Source organism: Nestor notabilis, unplaced genomic scaffold (genome assembly GCF_000696875.1).
Source record: "Nestor notabilis isolate BGI_N333 unplaced genomic scaffold, ASM69687v1 scaffold16412, whole genome shotgun sequence".
In the NCBI taxonomy this organism is placed as follows: Eukaryota; Metazoa; Chordata; class Aves; order Psittaciformes; family Psittacidae; genus Nestor; species Nestor notabilis.
In genome coordinates this window covers 1-2877 of record NW_009919973.1, presented here as the reverse complement: position 1 = coordinate 2877, position 2877 = coordinate 1, and the positions used below count along the sequence as shown (strand labels likewise).

The window sequence follows — 2877 nt, the reverse complement described above, 5'->3', positions numbered from 1 at the left end:
AAAGGTTGGACGGGGCTTGGAGCAACCTGCTCTAGTGGAAGGTGTCCCTGCCCCTGGCAGGGGGTTGGAACTGGATGATCTTTAAGGTCCCTTCCAACCCAAACCATTCTGTGGTTTTATGATTCTGTGACACTTCTGCTGGACGTTCATGGATGTAAGTACACACGGTACATCAGAAGCTCTAAGGAGGTGCAGAGAGACAAGCGTGTGTTGGGCCTGTGTCTGGAGCAGCGTGGCAGAACCCCAGTGACAGCCATGTCATGGGGGGCACAGCAACGAGGTGTCAGCAGCAGGGGCACACACAAGGCATGCTTGTGTGTGACAGATGCTCGCTGCTAACATGGGGTGCATTCAGGGTGGCAGTGCTGGTATGCATGCCTCTTTGCACATGGGGCCCAGGCAGGTTGGCCCACCTGTGACAGTGACAGTGTCCCATCTGGCAGGGAGGAGAAGGAGCGCTGGATCCGGGCCAAGTACGAGCAGAAGCTCTTCCTGGCTCCGCTGCCCCAGTCGGACATCCCACTGGGGCAGCAGCTGCTGCGGGCTGTGGTAGAGGATGACCTGCGCCTCGTGGTGACGCTCCTTGCCCATGGCACCAAGGAGGAAGTGAACGAGACCTACGGGGATGGAGATGGGCGCACAGCGCTGCATCTCTCCTGCGCTATGGCCAACGTGGTCTTCACACAGTTGCTCATCTGGGTAAGACAGGACCCCGCAGCCTCCACCACAGTGCTTCTGGCTTTATCCCAGTGCTTCCCCCATGCAGCACCTCCCTGCTCCAAGGTTTTGGGACTCCCCTCATCCATCCCTCTCCTGCAGGTTGCCCCACATGCCCGCTGGTACTGCCCTGCCCATCTCCCTCTCCCTGCCCACCCCTGTGCCACAGAGCCCTTCTGCCTCTGCTCGTGCTCTTGCTGTGCCACCCCAGTGCCCATGGGGCCACAGGGTGCTGCTGACCAGCTGCTTTCTCTTCTGCACAGTACGGGGTGGACGTGAAGAGCCGGGACGCTCGGGGCCTGACCCCGCTGGCCTACGCCCGGCGAGCTGGCAGCCAGGAGTGCATCGACATCCTTCTGCAGCACGGATGCCCCAGCGACAGTGCCGTCACCACACTGACCCCCAGCCTGCCCCGCCGCAACACCAACGCCAACAACAACGCGTGCACCATGGTGCCAGCTGAGCTCAGCTCCAGCCCCAGTGCTGTGTAGTTTCTGCTCACTGTACAGCCGCCTTCCAGCCCTGCCAGGGGACCAGGGCCACAGGAGCAGGTCTGAGGGCAGCACAGCTGGGCCACCCACTGTGCTCGCCCCTCACTGGGACTGCTGTTCTGGCCAGGGAGCCAGCAGCCTGCTCCTCTCCACCAGTTCCTGTGGGCTCTCCCTATGCACCTGTGGGGAGGATGGGATGGGGCTGTGTAGACCCAGCACTGTCAGCTTGCGGAGGACTCCGTCACAGTCACTGGGGTGGGAGGCTCCAGTACACCCCGTTCTCATGACCGGTACAGGGGGAGGAAAGGCAGTTTCTCTGTGCCCCCACCACACACACATGTAGATAACAAAAGGGCTGGAGGCAGGTGAGGTGTGTGGCCCTGCCCTGCCCAGCTGGTACTAGGGAGGGTGATTGCTGCAGTTGCTCTCCCAAGCAGTTTGGGCACTTCCCTCTTGCCCTCCCACTCGTGACAGCCTTGCTGTGCCCCCTTGGTGCCATGGGGAGGTGGGGGGCAGCAGGAAGTGCCTGTTTGTCCATTACACCCCTGTGGTCCTCTCTGCTTCTGGCCAGTGCAGAGAGGGATCCGCTCACTGTACCGCTCCCCACATGCTGATGCAAAGGGTGCATCTCCCATGCAGCCTCTGGACAAAGGCCCGTAGCCTCCCTGGTGACCTAGAGCGGGAGGAGGATGGCCACCCCAGGATCCCCAGCTGTGTCTGTCTGTCTGTAGAGTCACTGTCCTTCCAGGTTCAAGCCCCAAAGCCATACACAGTGTCTCCATCAGAGCATCCCCACTGGCTCCCGCTGCTGCCCAGGCGGGGCTGGGCTCCGGCTGAGCAAGAAGAGAGTGGAGATGAGCGTCTCCCTTTGGTTTTGGGCCAAGCCTGCAGCTGAGTGCTGGAACCCCAAGGCTTTGGACGCTGCTGTGGAACGTCTCTGTCACTTGTGTATAAAATGTACATTGGAAATATTTATATGGACACTCTGTATATACTGTTTCTTCGCCATGAGTTGCCCTTTGTGTGTTATCTGCAGCCAAGGAGATAAAAACCAATAAAGCAACCCACCTCCTGCCAGGCCAGCTTTTCTGTGTGCTGCATTTTGGGCCTCCAGTGCAGCCTCCGGTCTGCATCTTGCCTGCTCTATGGCACCTGGTGGATTTCCATGCCAGACTGGCAGACATTCAGCCCTTTCTCCTGCTGTGGAGTTGGTAACAGCAGTCCCATGCTGAGATGGGCCCCTTGGTGTACGTGGCAGAGTGCTGGCGTGGGGAGATGGGTCAACTCCAGGTGCTGTGGGACAATATAGAGGCACAGCCCCAGAGATGCATGGCTCTGGTGGGATGAGGTGTGTGCTGGGCAGGGGGAATGCCAGGTCGGAAGTGCTGGGGCTAGCTGTACAGTGAGTTTGAAGCTGGAGGTGAAGCAGAGATGGGCAGGGAGTGATGGGCTGTCCCAGCAAGCAAGGAGCCCGACTAGTTCGCTTGATGAAAAGATAGCTGCGGAAGACTGGGGTCATCTAGCCCCAAGGTGAAGACAGCCCCAGGCAGTGAAGAGAGCCATGGGTCCCTGCTCCACCACCCCTGACCCCACATGCTTCTCCCAGCTTTTGGCTGAGCAAGGGCCAGTGCTGCCAGCCGATACGCTGGAGGGAAGGGATGCCATCCAG

At 59.9% G+C, this 2877-nt stretch overlaps 1 protein-coding gene across 1 annotated transcript in view; it reads left to right on the top strand.

The window, feature by feature from the left end:
• The window catches only part of AGAP3 (ArfGAP with GTPase domain, ankyrin repeat and PH domain 3), an 84227-nt gene extending 83019 nt beyond the window's left edge, over window positions 1-1208 (top strand). Inside the window, exons 18-19 of the mRNA XM_010010480.1 lie at window positions 444-699; window positions 981-1208. Of these exons, the coding sequence (XP_010008782.1) occupies window positions 444-699; window positions 981-1208 (484 nt within the window). The remainder of the gene's footprint in view (window positions 1-443; window positions 700-980) is intronic.
• The last annotated feature ends 1669 nt before the right edge of the window (window positions 1209-2877 follow it).